This window comes from Pristiophorus japonicus, chromosome 1 (genome assembly GCF_044704955.1).
Source record: "Pristiophorus japonicus isolate sPriJap1 chromosome 1, sPriJap1.hap1, whole genome shotgun sequence".
Classification (NCBI taxonomy): Eukaryota; Metazoa; Chordata; class Chondrichthyes; family Pristiophoridae; genus Pristiophorus; species Pristiophorus japonicus.
This window is the reverse complement of record NC_091977.1, coordinates 339653709-339673049: the sequence shown is the minus strand read 5'-3', so window position 1 is coordinate 339673049 and position 19341 is coordinate 339653709. Positions and strand designations below refer to the sequence as shown.

At 41.6% G+C, this 19341-nt stretch overlaps 1 protein-coding gene across 17 annotated transcripts in view; it reads right to left on the bottom strand.

Moving 5' to 3' along the window:
- lrrfip2 (leucine rich repeat (in FLII) interacting protein 2) overlaps positions 1-19341 on the bottom strand; it is a 259131-nt gene that overhangs the window by 138670 nt on the left and 101120 nt on the right. For 4 of the 17 annotated variants that reach the window (XM_070889556.1, XM_070889546.1, XM_070889613.1 and 1 more), the window contains 8 exons: positions 14281-14331; positions 14145-14192; positions 12526-12585; positions 7658-7711; positions 6076-6141; positions 5719-5793; positions 2001-2048; positions 1838-1882 (listed from right to left, as the gene is read on the bottom strand). The exons of 4 other annotated variants lie outside the window; for them this stretch is intronic. In XM_070889556.1, coding sequence (XP_070745657.1) covers positions 1838-1882; positions 2001-2048; positions 5719-5793; positions 6076-6141; positions 7658-7711; positions 12526-12585; positions 14145-14192; positions 14281-14331 — 447 coding nt within the window. The remainder of the gene's footprint in view (positions 1-1837; positions 1883-2000; positions 2049-5718; positions 5794-6075; positions 6142-7657; positions 7712-12525; positions 12586-14144; positions 14193-14280; positions 14332-19341) is intronic. 9 more of the 17 variants (XM_070889566.1, XM_070889698.1, XM_070889622.1 and 6 more) reach the window with 7 other exon arrangements.

Here is a 19341-nt window from a genome sequence, read left to right as displayed (position 1 = left end):
GTGACAGATTAGGAAAAGGGGAGGTGCAACAAGACCTGGGTGTCATGGTACATCAGTCATTGAAGGTTGGCATGCAGGTACAGCAGGCGGTTAAGAAAGCAAATGGCATGTTGGCCTTCATAGCGAGGGGATTTGAGTACAGGGGCAGGGAGGTGTTGCTACAGTTGTACAGGGCCTTGGTGAGGCCACACCTGGAGTATTGTGTACAGTTTTGGTCTCCTAACTTGAGGAAGGACATTCTTGCTATTGAGGGAGTGCAGCGAAGATTCCAGGGATGGTGGGACTGACCTATCAAGAAAGACTGGATCAACTGGGCTTGTATTCACTGGAGTTCAGAAGAATGAGAGGGGACCTCAGAAACGTTTAAAATTCTGACGGGTTTAGACAGGTTAGATGCAGGAAGAATGTTCCCAATTTTGGGGAAGTCCAGAACCAGTGGTCACAGTCTAAGGATAAGGGGTAAGCCATTTAGGACCAAGATGAGGAGAAACTTCTTCACCCAGAGAGTGGTGAACCTGTGGAATTCTCTATCACAGAAAGTAGTTGAGGCCAATTCACTAAATATATTCAAAAGGGAGTTAGATGAAGTCCTTACTACTCGGGGATCAAGGGGTATGGCGAGAAAGCAGGAAGGGGATACTGAAGTTGCATGTTCAGCCATGAACTCATTGAATGGCGGTGCAGGCTAGAAGGGCTGAATGGCCTACTCCTGCACCTATTTTCTATGTTTCTATGTTTCTATTAGGAAATTTTAACATCACCACATACGATACTGCAATCAGGGTTGTAGCTTTCTTAGTATTTTATAGGTGAAGAGCAGCAACATTAATTCTGACTGGTCCAATGTTAAGTTGAGTCTTCTTTGTAAAGGCCATATAAAATATTGCAAGCTAAACTTGAATTATGTCAGGAAAGCAGATCACTGAAATTCTTAACTGCTCCTCCAGTTCCTCTATTTTTTTTAATACAAATTATTGTGAATCTATGAATTGTTAGACGTTTAATGTCAGCCAAAAGCTTGTTCACTAATAACTATTTCTGAGCATTCTCTATGAACATGTCTTTGGTCTATAAAGCACAATAAAGCATTAATATAGCACTTCACGTGTTTAATTGCAACAACCATGGCTTTCAAAAATGCAATTATGTCACCAGCTAATGCTAGTCTGCACAGAAAATCTTTTTATACTATTATTGCCATGTAGTGACTGGCTATTTTACTGATTATACTAGCAGAGACCTGCAAAATATTTGCGGTCAAATTAGTATTTTTATTGCAACAGTACTTGTTTAGACTGTTAACATCTTCTTCATCTATAGAATCAATGCTGATGTCCTTCCTCTCTCCCCTGCCCTTTCTCTTCCCCCCAACCCCCTGACCGTCCCCCCTTCCTCTCCATCTCTCCCTCCCTCTCCCCCACCCCCCTTCCCTCCCCACCCTTTCCCCCGCTCTCTCTCCCGCCGCTTGCTCCTCTTGGCTCCGCAGCAATGCCCGAGGAGGCCCCGCCACCCCGCGCCCGTTGACCCCGCCGCATTCACTGCCGCCTCCTCATTGGAGCAGACTCAGCATCATCGTGCTATTGCTCCCTGCCCTCATTAATTGTGAGGCCGGGTAGGCCTGATCGCCCATTTGCCTGTGTCACTGTCACTCAGTGTGGACCACGTGCTCTCGGCACCTGGCCCCATCCCGCCCCAGGATAGACAAATACTGATTATTATAGATTGGAGAAGTTATATGGCCAAGCAAATTCTAGGTTGCAGAAAAGCTATTATTGCTATGAGCAACTCAGATGCTTCGACATTCTGTCTGTAGTCCATGCAGGTAAGGTATACCAACCAAACTTTGGCTTCGAATTAGGCCAGTGCCTAAATTAGAAGATGCCTAAAGAAGGAAAGATGTATTTATTCACATGAAACATATTTTTCTGAACAGTTACATGTGTTGCACGAGTTTGACTGTGACGATAAGACCAATGATGTATACAACAAATCATACTAACCCTGGAACTCTTGGTTGTTGCAACTGGAGCACTAGAGAGAGAGGAAGGCTGTGTTGGAAATGAAGGGGTGGGGAATCCAAATGAATTAGTGCATTCTGAATTATGCAATAAATTTAGCATCTTTGATATATTCATCAAAAAAGTGAAAAGCAATACTGTTCTGCACCAAAATAAAGAGAGGAATATAAATGGAAGAGAGAAATTTAAGATATAGCATTTCTAACATGGATACAGGAGTTTTAACAGTCTGTACACAAGCCAGGGTTCTTTTCCTCACATCATATCTGGGGTAAATGGGTGGTTTGGGGAGGGCTGGCATTGATGGTTCTGGAGCCACTCACTCCAAATCCTTGTGTTGCTTGAATTCCCCAAAGTTGATTAGAGTAAACCCACTTACATTTCAGAACTTAGAATCAATTTTTTTTCCCTTTGGCTTAAAAAAGAAAGTCCACAGGTTGCAAGCACGGATGTCACAACTCAAAGCTTATTTCAACTGATCCAACAAAGATCTGTTGCCTCATCCAAGGCCCATTAGTCAGGATGACTGGGGACATTAAGCAATTAGTCATTGCATCTCAAGTAACTGAATATTCACATCTTATGCGCTGAGGACAATTGTTTCATGTGGGCATGGCATAAGGTGCCTGTGGAGAATATACTCCTGGAATGGGGGTAGCTGGTTTGATTGACAGGCCTGCATGGGAATGTGCCAGAGACCACCAGTTAGGTTCTTGGGCCATAATTAACAGAGCAAAGGGACAAACGAGCAATGGGCAGAGATGTTTGCAATGCAGGATTGAGAGAGATTCCAACCCCTTGCAGGTCAGATTATTAGAAATAGTTGCATGTGCCCAAACCATTGGGATTTCAAACAGAAGGTCTACTGGACCCCAAACTGTTTTGAAAGCAGCCAGAAGTAAGCAGAGTTATTTTCAAATGTGACAATATTTAGCAATATTTTTTTTTTTAAAAAGCAAGCATTTTGGGCAGTGCTATGAAAATACGACAAATATAATTTTTCATAAATTGGAGCATTAACAGTTGCAATACGTTTATGGAACAATTTTGAAGACACCTTACAGTTAAAAAGTGTCTAGCCTACAGTCTTGCAGGATATCCTTTGGCAGGAAAGCCAAGGAAATGACTAATTGCTGCTATCTGGGGAATGGTGTAGCCTGATCGGAAACTTCATACTGTATAAAAGTTCAGTTATGTCATTATGCTTTCCCCAAATGTTTTTACAATGCTGCTGGTGCAAACTACCAGGATAATATCCTCTATAATTAATATTGATCAGACAAGGTCAAAATTTGCTTTAGAAAAACAGATCAAACCATGCACCGAGATAAAGGCCCCAAGTTTCCACATGATTTGCTCCTGATTTTTACGGAGTATCTTACAAAACGCAATTCTCCACATTTAAGTTTTCTGCAGTTCTAGTCATGTAGAACAGTTTCACTTTTGAACAGAATTTTTTTTTCAAAAGGGGGTGTGTCCGGCCACTGACGCCTGATTTGAAAGTTTCCACAGTGAAAACGTACTCCAAACTAACTTAGAATGGAGCAAGTGAAGATTTCTGTAGGCCTGAAAAAACCTTGTCTACTCATTAAAAAATCAGGCGCAGGTTACAAATTAGGCGTCCAGAACGAGGTGGGGGGGGGGGGGGGGGAGGGAAGTCATTACATTCTACAATAAATCCTTAGTTATACTTATACAAATATTATACAAATAATTACAACCTCAATAAAAATTTATAAGCAAAGAAAAGATTAAATAAACCATGTTCCTACCTGTGTGAAAGTGCTTCAGGCAGGGAGAAGGCTGCAGGAAGCCTCACAAGTTGAGGCAGCTGTTCCCGACGGCAGGGGGGGGGGGGGGGGGAGGAGAGGCAGTGAGGAGGCAGCCGTTCCTGACGGCGGTGGGGGGGAGGCAGTGAGGAGGCAGCCGTACCCAACGGCAGGGGGAGGGGGGGGGGGAAAGAGGAGGCAGTGAGGGCCCGACCGACGGCAGCAGTGGGGGGAGGCAGGGAGGAGGCAGTGAGGGCTCGACCGACGGCAGCGGGGGGGGGGGGGGGAGGCAGTGAGAAGGCTGCAGGAAGCCTCAAAAGTTGAGGCAGCCATTCCCAATGGCAGAGGGGGGGGGGGGGTTGGGGGAAAGAGGCCCCCCTGCTGTCGGTCGGGCCCATCGGGAAACGGCTGCCTCAACTTCTGAGACTTCCTGCAGCCTTCTCACTGCTGCAAGAAGCCTCAGTGCTGATCATGGAAGGGCAATGTGGTTTTATTAAAAAAATGTTAAAATTTGAACAGCTACAAAGAACTACAAAAATGGCCGAGTGCCAATGTTTCCTTCACACTGCGCGTGCGCGAACGCTCCAACGCACACGCACAGGGTTGCCGGCACGAAAAAAACTAATTTAAATGGTACCCGCCCCCTTCTACTTACAAAATCGGCGTGAGTGGTAGGCTCCGCCCCCTGGGCGCCGCGCCAAGCTGACATCGAACTGCAAAGCACTCGAGAATAGCGCGTTTTTTTTCAGGCGCCGTTTTCGGCGCGAAAAACGGGTGCCCAGCTCGGAGGGGCGCCTGTTTTGCTGCGAGTGGAAACTTGGGGCCAAAGTGTTAGAACCCTGCAGCAAAATGAATGATATATTCCTTTTGACCTTCTACAAACTAATACTAAGTAGTGGATCTTTGGATTACTTGACCTGATAAATCCCTTTCATATAGTTCATCAGTTCATGATAGCACAAAAAAAGAGCTAGGTCTTGTTTAAATATTTCCAGGATTTAAATGAGACAATGCATGGAAGCAGTTTACAAGAACCTGAGGGCAGGGTGGGGAGTTTTATAGAAGAATTTAATAACAGCCATCAAAAGACACACATTACAGCTATTTTTAGCCAATTACTGTTGGATAATCAACAGCAATTCAAGATGCTTTCCCCACAACTTAGACAGCCCCAAAGCAATGAAAAAAAAACTGTACTAGTCGACTGGTAACCTCGGCATTAGCAACTGTCACCCTTTATTAGTAGCAAAGAGTGAGAAGTTAAAGCTCACGTCTTCAGTGAAACCGACATTTGAGAGCTAATTTTTTTGAAAATCGTTCTGCCTCAGAAACAGAAAGCCTGTCAAATCAACTTCATACACTTATTTTAATTCATTCTCATTATCTTTTCCCTCCTTATTTGCTTGCCTCACCCATTCTAGCTCCAGAAAACAATATTATGCACAGTTAAGTTTCAGACTTATAGTTTTCACTTTGGCATCTTACAGCTATCTCAGCTGTGACTGACAGCTTCACACACAAAACAAATCGTCGAACAGAAAATTAGAATCAACATAACCCATCATTTCCTTTGTCATTACTTTTGGAAAGGTGCTGAATGATATTAAAAATTTGAGTACTTTGAAATCCAAATAGCAATTGCACATCTAAATGAACAAAGTCACAACATGACTGATGCAAGTTCACAATTTTGCTTATGTTCTGTTCATTACATGAAATAAAACCATGATGTAAAATCATCATTCATCTGAAAAGTTCAAACTGTTTGTAAAAGCTGTGTGCATCCCAGTACTGGAAATACTTTTCAATACTCAAAAATAGGTAACGGTGGTATAGAACTAGTATAAGGAAAGTCTCCCAGACACCAAAGTCAAACTGAACATAAGATGCTTAAGTAATCTACTTGAGTAAGCAGAAATAAAAGGACAGACCCGAGTATAATAGGAGGAGAAGGATTTAGAGCTATATAAGGTGTTGTACTTTCTTTGGTCATGGTACATTCCACTCTGAAAAGCAAATCAGAGAGAAAGAGAGAAAGAAAGAAAGAAAGAAAGAAAGAAAGAAAGAAGGAATGAATGAATGACAGAACTTCAATACTTCCAAAATTACAGAATCAAGTCAAAACAGATGTGACATATTAGCTACTGCACAAATACCATTATTAAAAATAAGAGAGAAATACTTGTAGTTTCTAAAGTAATGCAAGACAATTCACAAAATTTAGATTTGACAGTTTTACAGAAAACTCTGGGCATTTGTCGTAACAGGCAAAGCATTAATCAACTAACCAAGAAATCATTCCTGGAAGTAGGGAGCTTCTTCCTGGCTGTGTGAGCATTACTGTAAACTGAACTCTGGCAAATTAAAGCATAATTAACAAGCATATTAGTACAAAACCCATGTTACAAACTTTCCTCATTTTAAAAATCAAACTTTGGGACAAAAGAAAAATTCTGAAAGTAGGTACTTCTTGGCAATTGTAAAAATTACTGAATTTCATTTTTATATCAAGCTTGCCATCCTAACACATCAGCCAATAATTTGCGATCAGCGGTGAAGCAAAGTTGTTCGCTGCTGGTCCCGAAGTAAGCTTCCCACAAAGATCTCACAATCTCCATGACGAGAAGTTCGGCTTTTCAGACGTGCAGTTGAGACCAACGTAATTTAATGGGAATTCCATACAGCTAGCTGCTGTGACGTCAACAAGCTGTCTACGCAGCCAGTCACAATGCAGAATTTTCACAGACCGAGAACCAGGAAGTGCGTAAGCTCCTTTGATTCTATCTTTTTAAAAATGTTAGGAGAGCAAAACAAAGATTGGGATTCTCACGTGGGAAAAAGGTAAACCTGAAATAAATATGAACAAACTTTAAAAAAAAACTTTTCTTAAAAATTAAATTTTTTATTAAAATGGATAAATTTGACATTCCACAAAATTAAAATGAGTTTTTCAGGGTCAGAACATTTGTTTAGCAGTCAATACGTTGTTGCATAATTGAATGAACTAGGAGGGCTTTGTTCCAGAAGTTCAAAATACATTCTACTTGAAGAATCAGTAGCAGCTGATTTGTTTGTTAGTATGGTAAACAAGCAACTCATACTACTGCCCTGATTGATTGATAGCTCTTTACTCAAAGGCCTTTTGGTCTGGAATATATACTGCAGACCTATCTGAAAAATTTTTAGTTCAGTCTCTGGATCTGAAACTCCATGGACTGAGATAAAAATTGCATTACTCACAAACAGCATTAAGTCATTGATGCCTCATCACATAAACTGTGCAAGAAATATGTTATTAAAAAGGGCACTTTAACTTTTTGTGGACTGATCTTATACATTTTTAATAATATTTTATACCTTGCTGTGGGCTACTGCCTCTGTGTAATTATCTTACTTGTAAATATATTTACTAGTTCTAGATTGAACACAACAGTATGACAGTGTGGTATCTATTACTTTTTGGAGTAGACAAGAGAACATGGTGGGCATCCCATGTAGTTTATGTCTGTAATTAATGCATGCTATTCTGTGGCAAGCTATTCCACTCATGTCGCATATAAATGGTGCAGACTTCCATTGATAGGAGATGTGGTCTGCTTACGGCCTCTCTGCCGTGGACGCAAATTAAAAATGTTGGAAGATAAGTCTGAACTGTAGCTAAAATATACATTACCCCCCCCCCCCCTCCCTCGCCAGCTACCCATGCACAAAGACATCTGCAGCACATTTCCTGTACAGTAATTTCTATTTGTTAGCAGGCCGAATCTTGCAAAAAATAATTGAAAATTTCTCCCTCCCCTCCACACACAATGTACCTCACTTTGTATAGACGAGATTTAAAAATAATCTGACAACAATTAGTTTACATACAGATCGGGAGGTCTTCTCGAGTTGAGCGGACTTGTCCTTTGCATAAGATGACGACTATAAATCCACAAACAGGGAAATGAGATGCAAGAATCAGCGACAACAACAGAATAAAGACAGATTAATGTATGGACTATCAACAAAAAAATAAGATCAAAAAGATGAGCGTCAGCATGTACTCTTTCCTCTCTCCTCCCCTTTGCAAAATATACCATTCACTAAACGTCATCATTTTTGGACCATGAAGGACAGATTCCACTATGGCTGCCCTTGAAACTCAGTCATCGGGTTGTACACTTGTAGGGGAATAACCTTCTGTATAGATGCTCAACTTAGAAAGATGAGGTTTTGTTTTTACTAACATGCTTGGAATAAATATATCTTATATTTCACTGCTTTTTGAAGTCAATTTAAAGAAAATTAAACAGTGCTGTTTTTTTAAAGTGCTGCACATCCTTTTTAAAAATGGAACATTGAATAAAGTAATCTGTACATTCAAATATAGTCAATGTTCAACTTACACCTGTTGCATTTCAATTTAAAAGCATTTCTAAATCTTGTGCAAAAAGATGATGGTAAATATAAATAGCCAACAATGAAGAAAGGGTTTTTGTAGTGAAAATGATCTATGAATTGTTTGAGATGTGTTCTCAAAATGGGGTTTCCGTAAAAGTGGCACACAATATAGAGTCAGTAGTTAAACTGAATGCTGGGAAATTAAAACTAATAAGAACCATATTGGAACAGAATATTCTTTACTGGTGATAAGAGGCCAATATTGAGGACAGAGCTCAGGAACAGCTCGTTAGAGATATATGCCATATCTATTTGGTCATGTGTAGGACCGTTTGTTAAAAGGAAGATTGAGAATTTAGGGGTTGAAATGGGACTTGGCATATTTCACTATCTGTGTCCATTAACTAGGATATTTTCCATAACCTTCACATTACTATTGGAAGCGATTGACACCAAAAGAGTTAAACTCTTTGGACTGGTCACCCAGATTGGTCAATTGAACAGAAATAGGTTTTTCTTTGGTTTAGGGTACAGAAGAGGATGCACGGCACTCCTCTTCACAGATTCTGTGTCTTTGTTAGGTGTTTTTTTGTTAGTGAATGAATAAAAAAAAACACACTGTCTAGCATCTTCTTGATGACAAATCCCCTGGACCTGATGGCCTATATCATAAGGTTCTAAAATAGGGGGTTGTAGAGATAATGGATACATTGAATGTGATCTTCCAGAATTCTCTACATTCTACAACTGTCCCAGCAGATTGAAAGGTAGCAAATGTAACACCACCATTCAAGAAAGGAGGGGAGAGAGAAAACAGGGAACTACGGGCCAGTTAGCCTGACATGTCATCAGGAAAATGCTGGCATCCGTTATTAAGTGGTGACAGGGCATTTAGAAAATCATAAAATGATTAGGCATGATTTTACGAAAGGGAAATCGTGTTTGACACATTTATTAGTTTTTTGAAGATGTAACTAGCGGGGTAGATAAAGGGAAACCAGCGGACATAATATATTTGGATTTCCAAAAGTCATTCAGTAAGGTGCCACATAAAAGGTTGTTACATTAGATAAGGGCTCATGGGGTTGGGGTAACATATTAGGATGGATAGGGGATTGGTTAACGGACAGAAAACAGAGAGTAGGGATAAATTGGTAATTTTCAGGTTGGCAGGCAGTAACTAGTGGGGTGCTGCAAGAATCAATGCTGGGGCCTCATCTATTTACAATCTATATCAATTATTTAGATGAGGGGACCGAGTGTAATGCATCCAAGTTTGCTGACGATACAAAGCTAGGTGGGAAAGTAAGTTGTGAGGTGGTCGCAAAGAGGCTGCAAAGGGATATAGACAGGTTAAATGAGTGGGCAAGAACATGGCAGATGGAATATGTGGGGAAATGTGAAATTATCCACTTTGATCTGAAAAATAGAAAAGCAGAATATTTTTTAAATGGTATTCAGAGGGACCTGGGTGTCCTTATACTTGAATCACAGGAAGTTAACATACCATTAGAGCTAGCAATTACGAAAGCAAATGGGGTACGTTCGCCTTTATTACAAAAGGATTAGAGTACAAGAGCAACGAAGTCTTACTGCAATTATATAGGGGCTTGGTGTTTTGTGTACAGTTTTGGTCTCCTTACCAAAGGAAGGATATACTTGCTTTAGAGGCGGTGCAACAAAGGTTCACTAGACTGATTCCTGGGTTTGGGGGGTGGGGGGGCGGTGGATGAAGAGCGATTGAGTAGACTAGGCCAATATTCCCGAGAGTTTAGAAGAGGGATCTTCTTGAAACATCTAAAATTCTTAAGGGGCTTGAGAGAGTAGATGCTGGAAGAATGTTATCACTGGTTAGGGTGTCTAGAACTAGGAGTCACAGTCTCAGAGTAAGCCCTCAGCTATTTAGGACTGTGATGAGGAGACATATTTTCATTCAGAGAGCTGTGAATCTTTAGAATTCTCTACCCCAAAGAGCTTTGGATGCTCGTTGAGTATATTCAAGAGGGATCTATAGATTTTTGGATACTAAAGGAATCAAGGGATATGGGATCATGCAGGAAGGTGGAGTTGAGGTAGAATATCAGCCATGAGGTTTACTGAATGGCGGAACAGGCCCCAAGGACCAAATGGCTTACTCCTGCTCCTACTTCTTATGCTATGTTCAACGTTAGGCACTCTTGAGGCTTGGATTTGAATATAACCTTAGAACAGAACATGCTGCATCCAGACTGGATGCACAAAGTACAAAGTGCTTCATGAATCCTCCAACACCAAAGCATCATTTTTAAAACAGTTATGAAATTGTCATTTAGAAAGGAGGGGGCATGCCAAGTTGTGAGGTGGAGATTGCATAAGAACATAGATAGATTACCAGAATGGAAAAATGCTGTTCAAGGCAGAGAAATGTGAAGCACTACATTTTGGCTAAAGTTATGAAGAATGATATCAAAATTTTTTTTTTTTTAAATATAGCTGAACAGAGAAGATAAAGGGATCTAACAGTAATTTTCTAAATTGTGAAAGATTTTGAAATGGTGAAATTTACACCGATTGGCAAATCAATAATCAAGGTCTATTGATGCAGGATCATCAGTTGCAAAATGAAAGGGGAAGTCAGTGAGAAATGTTTTCAGAGAGGGTTATTAGAATATACTATTAATGCAGGGACTATAACATGATTTAAAAGTGAACTAGAGAATTATTTGAAAATGAAGAATATAAAAAGGGAAAGGGCAAGGAAATGGGATTAGACCACTCGAGTTAAACAGCTAGCACTGGCACAGGTCCAACGGGTCTTTCTGTTCTGGAATATCTGTGGGATTCTATGGTTAGGGAAACCGATTGCCAGCAGTTGAACAGATGAACTGACATACACAGTTGAAATGTTCACATCATTAAAGCACCCTGGTGTAATGACTGTCTATAAATGATGCAACTTTCCGACACCATAATTCTTTGCAACCCATATATGGGTGATACCAAGACTTGCAGCTTAAAAAGTTATTAAGTGAATCATAATTCTTTTCAATTGTTTCATTTTTAATAGGCATCAATGAGACAACTCTTTTAGTTAAATGCTTCAAGAAAAGTCCATAAGGCAACTTTTTAAGTGTCTCGTTTTTGAAAATGTGACCAAACATTTGTACAGTAGCTGGGCCCCGATTTGGGGCACTAGTGAAATGTTTGAGATGAAGGCTCCAAAATATGCTAACTTTGGCTCACCTTGACGTCCAACATACCCTGCTGTTCGATTTAAAAAATGCCCAATCTTTGAGACATTACACAGATGGTGTCTGTGATGAACCCGGACACCAGCAAGGCAGATTTTTTTTCTTAAATTGCTTTTAAGAAATTTCCCATCTGGCCTTATTTTAACACAAACGCATTTACAATAAATAGAAATACATTTAAGAAAATCGAGGATGGGGAGTTTATTTTTCTAAATGCACTCTAATAGGAGCCCAGGATTTTTAATTTTTTTATAAATAGAACTCCAAAAATGTAATTTGATCTTTGATGTTATCTGAATCTAATTACATAATTATTTAATTGTTTTGGAGGCAGGAGGAAGAAACAGGAAAAAAGCTGCAGTGTAAATTTAACATGTTTGAGTAAATAAAATTCAACCAAGTTACATATGCAAACTAAAAGGTGAGTAAATAGTAGCACAGGTTATCACAAGCTACTGTGATGAATGAGCATCACAAAATATTCATGCAGAGATTTTGAAAAGCTCCAATAAATGTCACTCTTTAAGGATATTTGATTCCTGGCATGAGAGGGTTGTCAAATGAGGAGAAATTGAGTACACTGGGTCTATACTGTCTTGAGTTTAGAAGAATGAGAAGTGATCTCATTGAAACATAAGATTCTGAGGGGGATTGACAGGATAGATGCGGAGAGATGGTTTCCTCTGGCTGGAGAGTGTAGAACTCGGGGGAAGAGTCTCAGGATAAGGGGTAGGCCATTTAAGACTGAGATGAGGAATTTCTTCACTCAGAGGACTGTGAATCTTTGGAATTCTCTACCCCAAAGGGCTATGTATGGTCAGTCGTCAAGTATATTCAAGGCTGAGATCGATAGATTTTTGGACTCTCGAGGAATCAAGGGATTATGGGATCGGGCAGGAAAGTGGAGTTGGGGTCAAAGATCAGCGATTATCTTATTGAATGGCGGAACAGGCTCAAGGGGCCGTATAGCACCTAATTCTTATGTTCTTATTCACTGATTAATAAAGTGTATTTAGCACAGCTACACACACCAATTTGCACGGATCTTTTCCTTGTGGACCATTAAATACATGCAGTCAATTATACACATGCTCGACACCCAACACAGATTGCTGCTTTACAAACCACAAGGTCTGTTCGCCTTGAGCTGCTTCTGTGAGACAGACCCGCATCAAGGGAGGAGTACTTTGAAAAGAACAAGCAAGATTAGAATCTAAATATATTTTAGAAATATCATACCGTTGCAAAATTCTGCTTTAAAATACATCTAGATCTTTCTATGGGGCTTACACACAAAACCAAGGTTTTATATATTTGGTACTTGAAGTGCAGTGAAAGCTATAGTAGAGTACAGAAAAATATTACATTTTGGTTGCCTTCCAATGGAGTACAGGGTACTGGCATGTCATGGGATGATTTGCTGATTTCCAGAGACAGCAATTTTAAAAAAATGTTTGTTTCTATGCGTTGTACAACTGGGCACAAAAGCAATTCTCTAATGTGGAGACTAAGCTAGAATCATTTGGTGCTAAATAGCACTCATTTCTTTGCAGCATAAATTACAGTACCAAGCACCTGCTCCATGAACTAAACTAGCTTTTAGAAAATGACCAAGGATCTCAAGAAGAAAATAGTGTGAAACACAATTGACAAATAATTACGTTGAATATTAAAACACTTTTTGCTGAACATTTCAAAAGCTCACTCTCGGTCTCTTTTGGTGTAATTATACAATACAAGTAGACCTGCACAATCTTAGTCTGAACCCAAGAAATTTTATTCATTAGGTCCACTTCAGATATCAGTCTACAGAGCAAGCAATTTTGGATAGAAAAAAAAAAGCAAAATCTTTGGTACACACAAAACTGATTTAAAATCAATCCTCAGCAGGTAAAATAGGAACTCAGTTGTTTCATGTGATTAAGCCACAATGCTTCAGTCTTGGGCACCTTTACTACCCGCAAAATACACATTTAGGCAGAATTTTTTGGGGACCACTTGAACTTACAAGATATCTCTCAGGAAAAAACACTGCTTTACACTGTGCCTCATTTTACAGTAGAAAGCAACACATGACAATAATGCACACTGAAATTTGCAAGTTAATGACTGATCCACTGCAGTGTTCATGGACAAAAATAAGCTGAAAAAAAAAAGTGGCATCTTTATTCTTATAACTATGTCCTACTCTAACTCAGTTTTGTTCGTCTTCCACTCTCACTGTCGCATACACAAACATACTTTCTCTTGTCCTGTATCTGTTTGCCTCTCTCATTTCTTTCTCTCTCTCCCAGTTTCTGTAAACTTCTTAACTAAATTCTGATGACTTTGTGTGACCTGGTTAGCATACGGCACGACTGCAGTTTTTGAATTGCAAATATAAACATATCCACAAATACCATTTCATTTGATCTCATTCCAGGCTATTTGCTCGTAGTTACACTGGGCAACTTCCAATCGAGTCAGTGGAGGTCGTAGTTTTCTTTTTTGTCCAGAGGCACAGACCGAAGATCTGCACTCACTTGTGCTGCCAAAGAAGCTTTCTGAACTTCTGTCATCTTTCCTACCCTTCATCTTTTGTCAAAGTTACTGTTCATTTTCTACAGGCTAACAACCAAAATACAGAGACAAATTGCAAACAATATATGCCATGTTCAGGTATATAAAGTAAAAGGCCTTGTATGCAAGATGAGCCAGTAGATGGTTGGCCAGCCCTATTAATGGACCTAAAGTGTAGTACTAACCCTTCGGCTGCTAGCGCTGCGAATAGACAGGGAATCATCATTGGCTGTCTAATAAATAGAAAGGAAAATTAGTGAGAATGGATGGAACTGATTAGTCTATGAAAATAGAAGAAAAAGAAAAAGGGAGTTTACAAACCAGGTGATGTCGATTAGGCTTGTAAGAATGCTTGGCACGCTCTGTATTCTCCTGGGAGGAAGACAGCGAACAGAAACACAGATGAACATACCATCAAACAGCAGCACCGACCAATATCATACCTCCCAAGTGGTGCACAAGTTCATTATGTTCAAAAGACATTAAGCAAAATGTATTTCTTTAAAAAAACATGCACAATATATGAGGGGTTATTTTTGCAGGGCAGAGGCACAGTGAAGAACAGCCCGTACATAGAGTTGTGGTTTATGGGGTTAGCAGAGTGGCTGTTAAAACACAGTGGCTGGAAATGTGCGGTCAGTGGCAAAGTGACAGGGCTCATCGCTGATCTCAAAGAAAGCTGCCCACAAAGATTTAGCGATGTCTGTGGCGTCAATTTCAGCTCATCTGATCTTAATTAGAATTTGGGTCAAATCAAGCAAATCACTACATCCAGCAACAGTGATGTCATCAAGCTGGCTAAGCAGCCAATCTAATTGAAGAATTCTACAGACAGCAAACCAGGAAGTAAAACGCACTGATTATAATTTACTTTTAAGACATTTTAGAGAGCGAAATAAAGGTTGCGGCATACACATTGGATTAAGGTAGAAGCTGAAATATCACAAACTTTAAAAAATATAAAAAATTTGTAATTCTGAATAATATTAATGGAAAAATTTGACATTACACAAATATAAAATTAGTCTTTCAGGCCACAACAGTTGTTCAGCAATCTGTATGCCGTTAAATAAACAATTACACCTCTTTCAACAAGGCTTAAAGTTTTTTTTTGGAGGGGGGGGGGGGGGTTTAACAGTGATATTCCATCATAAAAGGGGAAGTATGTCAATTCAAGTGATTTAAATTGATTGCCAACTCTGGAGAGGTCCACAGCACCACCTGTGGCAGAGCAAGGAATGACTGACCCAAACTTCAGGATTTCTTTTATTCATTCATGGGATGTGGGCGTCGCTGGCAAGGCCAGTATTTATTGCTCATCCCTAATTGCCCTTGAGAAGGTGGTGATGAGCCATCTTCCATATTTATCTGCACATGCGCTAAAACCTAAAAGTTGCTGTCAGTTTCAGAGGGATAATGGCAGCGAATGCTGACAGTTTCGCAGTCGTTACCACCACAAAATCTGGGCCAAGGTAATTCTGGCACTCAATTTTTTAAAAATTTACTTAGCCTCAAACAAATAACAAACCATTGTCAAATCGGAGAACCTTTGAATTTCATAAATAATCCCTCCAGGGATTGCCCACTCCACAGCACAGCAAAAAAAAATCCAATTAATTACTGCACTCTGTCTATACAATGACTAAATGCAGCACACATTTTGTCAACTTAATCGGGATACTTAGTTTGTACCAATTAACTTAACAGCTTGATTATGCCCTTCAGATTTTGTAAAAAATAACTCTGAACCCAGTGGATGCTTTACTTTTACTTAACCTACTTTTTCAATTGAAGCTATTGTCTGATAGCACAACGTTAGCCCTAGGACAATGTAATTGCATTCATTGCAGGCAAATTACATAAAAATGCAAGAACTACAGAGCAGTGATAACAGGGGCTTCAATTATCCAGAAATAGACTGGTATAGTAACAGTGTAAAGGGCAAAGAGGGGGAGGAATTCCTTAAATCTCTACAAGAGAACTTTCTTGACCAGTGTATTTACAGCCCAATGAGAAAGGATGCAGTGCTGGATCTAGTTCTGGGGAATGAAGGGAGGCAAGTGGAGCATGTTTCAGTGCAAGAGTATTTGGAGAAGTGATCATAATATCAGGTTTAGAATAGATATGGAAAAGTACAAGAAACAATCTAGCATAAAAATACTTAACTGGAGGAGAGCTAGTGAGTTGTGAGGGATCTGGGCCAGTGAATAGGAATCAGAAATTGTTAGGCAAATAGTAATTGAACAATGGGAGGCCTTGGTTTGGGTACAGAGGAGATGGTTTGGGTACAGAGTAGACAAATTCTTGTGAGGGGGAAAAGGACATCCAACGCTTCAGCTCCCTGGATGATTAAAGATAGAGATTAAAAGGAGACAACGACGATGACGACGACGACGACAACAGCATCTTGGCCCCAAGTTTCCACATGATTTGCTCCTGATTTTTAGGAACAACTGGTGTAGAACGGAGTATCTTAGAAATCGGAATTCTCCACATTTAGTTTGCTCCAGTTCTAGTCAGGTAGAACAGTTTCACTTTGGAACAGAATTTTATTTCCAAAAGGGGGCGTGTCCGGCCACTTACGCCTGATTTCAAAGTTTCGTGAGTGAAAACTTACTCCAAACTAACTTAGAATAGAGTAAGTGAAGATTTTTGTATGCTCGAAAAAAGCTTGTCTACACTTTAGAAAATCAGGCGTAGGTTACAAATCAGGCGTAGGGAGGGAATGGGGGGGGGGGCGGTGTTTAAAGGGAAGTTTACAAACATTAAACACTTCAGTTTTACAAATAAAGAGCCATCATCAATAATAAATGATAAATACATCAATAAATCAACCAATAAATCAATCAAAAAAAAATTAAGAAGAATTTTTTTTTTTAAATCAATAAATAAAACATTTTCTACTTACCGACTGCAGCACCGGGAGCCCTCCAACAGTGTGCTGGGATGCCCCCCTCAGTCTGTCTCTGTCAGTGTCTCTATGTCTCTCATTCTCTGTCTGTCAGTGTCTGTGTTTCTGACAGCGAGGGGAGGGGTAGGAGAGGGGTAGAGGGAGAAGGTGGGGGAGCAGAGGGAGAAGGGGGGGGAGCAGAGGGAGAAAGGGGGGGAGCAGAGGGAGAAAGGGGGGGAGCGGGGGGAGAAGGGGGAGGGATGGGGGAGAAGGGGGAGGGATGGGGGAGAAGGGGGAGGGATGGGGGAGAAGGGGGAGGGATGGGGGAGAAGGGGGAGGGATGGGGGAGAAGGGGGAGGGATGGGGGAGAAGGGGGAGGGATGGGGGAGAAGGGGGAGGGATGGGGAGAATGGGGAGGGATGGGGGAGAATGGGGAGGGATGGGGGAGAATGGGGAGGGATGGGGAGAAGGGGGGGGAAGAGATTGTGGGGGGGGGAGAAAGAGGAAGGAGATTGGGAGGGGGGGGGGGGGGGAGAGGAAGGAGATTGGGGGGGGGGCGGTGGGAGGGAAGGAGAAGGGGGAGGGAGGCTGAACGGGCCGGGCCCAAGACTTCGGGCTGGGCCCGTCCCCAGCACCAGATTTACAGGTAGGTGGCGTTTGGTCGGGTCGGGGGGGTGGTGGGAGGGAGGTCGGTTCGGTTCGGGTCGGGGGGAGGGAGGGAGAGGGAGGTCAGGTCGGGGGGAGGTAGGTCAGGTCGGATCCAGTCCGGAGGCGGAGGCGGGGGCGGGGGGGGGAGCGGGTGTCGGGTCCGGTCTGGGGGCGGGTGTCGGGTCCGGTCCGGGGGCGGGGGGAGCAGGTGTCGGGTCGGGTCCGGGGGCGGGAGCGGGTGTCGGGTCCGGTCCGGGGGCGGGAAGCGGAAGTCGAGTCGGGTCAGGAGGAAGCAGGAGCTGGCCGTGGGAGGAGCCTTATTCACGCAGCCCCAGTGAGGCCATTCGGCCAGGGCTAGGGGCTGCGTGCTTCGAGCCCCTCCCACACAGTTTCGGGCGCCTGGAGCTACTGCACTTGTGTGCCCACTGTAGCGCGCATGTGCAGAGGTCCCGGCACTGTTTTCAGCGCAGGGACCTGGCTCCGCCCCCTACAGCTCCTGCTGCGCTGCGCCGAGGGCCAGAGGACCTGCAGGGAGGTGGAGAATACGGAGGGTTTTTTTAGGCGCACTTTGTGGCGCGAAAAATGGGCGTCCAGGTCGGGACTGCGCCGTTCTAGGCGCGGCTCGAAACTTGGGCCCATAGTACTTAGAACCCCTTTAATGTAGTAAAAACGTCCTAAGGCGCTTCACATGAAAGTTATCAAATAACTATTGACACCAAGCCACAAAAGTAGATATTAGGGCAGATGATCAAAAGCTTGGTCAAAGAGGTAGGTTTGAAGGAGCCTCTTAAAAGGAGGAAAGAGGGATAGAGAGGCAGTCAGGTTTAGGGAGAGAATTCCAGAGCTTAGGGCCTTGGTAGCTGAAGACACAGCCACCAATGGTGGAGCAATTAGAATCAGGGATGCTCAACAAGTCAGATTTAGAGGAATGCAGATATGTGAAGGTTGTGGGGCGAGAATGTTCACAAGACTGTTTCTTCAACATTTTCATTCCAGTTGAGCACTACTTAGCCTCTGCTTTGCGCTTCCACAGAATAGTGTAAATAAGATCAGCTCACAGGCATGAACATACACACATATCTCTCTTTCTCACACACAAACACTTAAAATCGTTCCTCAAATTTCCATGAGGTGCACAAACTGGCACGTGCATTAGTGAGCTAATATAGAATAAAAAACTCCCAGAATTGTTCCCCCATCTGTGCTGATTTAACCAATCTCAATTTCGGCAACTGTGGGGCCACTATTATTGCTCTCAGTGGTCCTGGAATTTACAAGTTCAGAGGGGACGGGTAAGAAAAATCAAATTCCTATTCCTAATTTAGAGGGATCTAAGGGTCCAGATACACAACTCATTAAAAGCAGCCAAGCAGGTTAAAAAACAGCCATAACCACTGCAAACAAAGCACTGGGGTTCAATTAAGAATACAATTCAAAAGCAGAAAATTTATGTTAAACTTGTATAGAACCTTGGTTAGACCACATTTAACAGTACCATGCAAATTCTGGTCTCCATATTACAAAAAAGATATAGAAGCTCTGGAGAAAGTGTAAAACAGATTTACAAGGATGATACCAGAACTGAGAAGACACAACTATCAGGAAAGACTGAACAGGCTGATCTTCTTCTCTCTAGAAAAAAGACCGAGGTGACTTGATGATGATAGTCTTAAAATTTATGAAAGGATTCGATAGGGTAGATGTAGAGAAAATGTTTCCACTTATGGGGGAGTCCAAAACTAGGGACCATAAATAAAAGATAAATGCAATAAGGAATGTAGGAGGAACTTCTTTACTCCAAGTATGCTGAGAATATGGAACTTGCTATCACATGGAGTGGTTGA